Below are 1,015 nucleotides of genomic sequence, written 5' to 3'. Positions count from 1 at the left end.
GCTATCCTGTGAGGAAACTGCACTCGAAGGAGTTTTCAGGATATATTTCTCTTCAGTCCTCAAACAGCGTACTTTCAACTTTGTCAGCAGCATCAGGTGGGCTGAGCCGTTGATGAAGAGCGTCATCCGTACGTTCTCGATGGCGCGGCTGTTTTTTCGGGATATCTTGTACATCTTGCACATCCACTCGTCGTTTCTGAGACTTTGACGGATTCATTTGAATCTCAAGGAGCCCAGATCGAGCCTCTTGGGGCCAACAGCCGTATTCCAAACTGAGCTGGTCATCTATCATCTCGGCGCTCGTCGCTGAGACATAGACGCACAATCCTCGAGAACCAGGTCGAGAGGGAGAAACACCAAGGATTACGAGCAAGAACTCGTTTCCGATTATTTCTGCGCAATCATGAAGTAGTCAGCTCCGAAGCATTCCGTGATAATAGGTAGAGGCACCATGGGCTCGACGTTTGCGGAATCTTAAGCGTTGTTCTTCGGGAGCATGCACAAGAGCACGTAACAGGCGTACTCTCTCACCGGCACCTAGCTCAGCAATCCCTTTGCCTGTTGCCAGCTGTCCAGGATAGTGGACGCGCTCCGGCCAGTTTTCGCATATGAGGTCCGACGCGGCAAGCTGTCTCAGGATCCTTTTCCAAGGCAGCAACCTGTCGATATTTCGCAATCCATATTTGGCTTTCTCGCAATCAATTGAAAGTAGATAGCAATCACACGCAGAGACTTACAAAGTAGTGCTTTGAAATGCTTTCTAACCTCATTGGCGATTTCTGCCTCTGACATTGAAGAGATACCATCCAGATCTGGCTGACCCGTTTGAGGGTTTTCCTTGACTTCTGCCAAAGAGCCTGTTGAAGAAACGGTTGTATCCTGATATGATCTCCACGATCGATCATGTACGACGTGACGCAACAGTCATGTGCAGGGAATAGAATGTCATGGAAACTCACAGAAGGTTCCAGAGACGTCTAGGAGTGTTCTATCCAATCGTATAATCCCTAGGATC

General features: G+C 48.8%; 1 protein-coding gene across 1 annotated transcript; it reads right to left on the bottom strand.

Moving 5' to 3' along the window:
- Window positions 1-52: 52 nt before the first annotated feature.
- Window positions 53-792, bottom strand: LAESUDRAFT_765658 (uncharacterized protein; the record flags this gene model as incomplete). The annotated part of the gene is made up of 3 exons (XM_040913756.1): window positions 53-393; window positions 451-687; window positions 738-792. The coding sequence occupies 3 exons, from the start codon at window positions 790-792 to the stop codon at window positions 53-55; spliced, it is 633 nt and encodes a 210-aa protein (XP_040757084.1).
- Between the last annotated feature and the right edge of the window lie 223 nt (window positions 793-1,015).

This window comes from Laetiporus sulphureus (assembly GCF_001632365.1).
Source record: "Laetiporus sulphureus 93-53 unplaced genomic scaffold LAESUscaffold_403, whole genome shotgun sequence".
NCBI classification, from domain to species: Eukaryota; Fungi; Basidiomycota; class Agaricomycetes; order Polyporales; family Laetiporaceae; genus Laetiporus; species Laetiporus sulphureus.
Note: the sequence above shows the minus strand (reverse complement) of the source record. Positions and strands in the feature narration are given on the sequence as shown.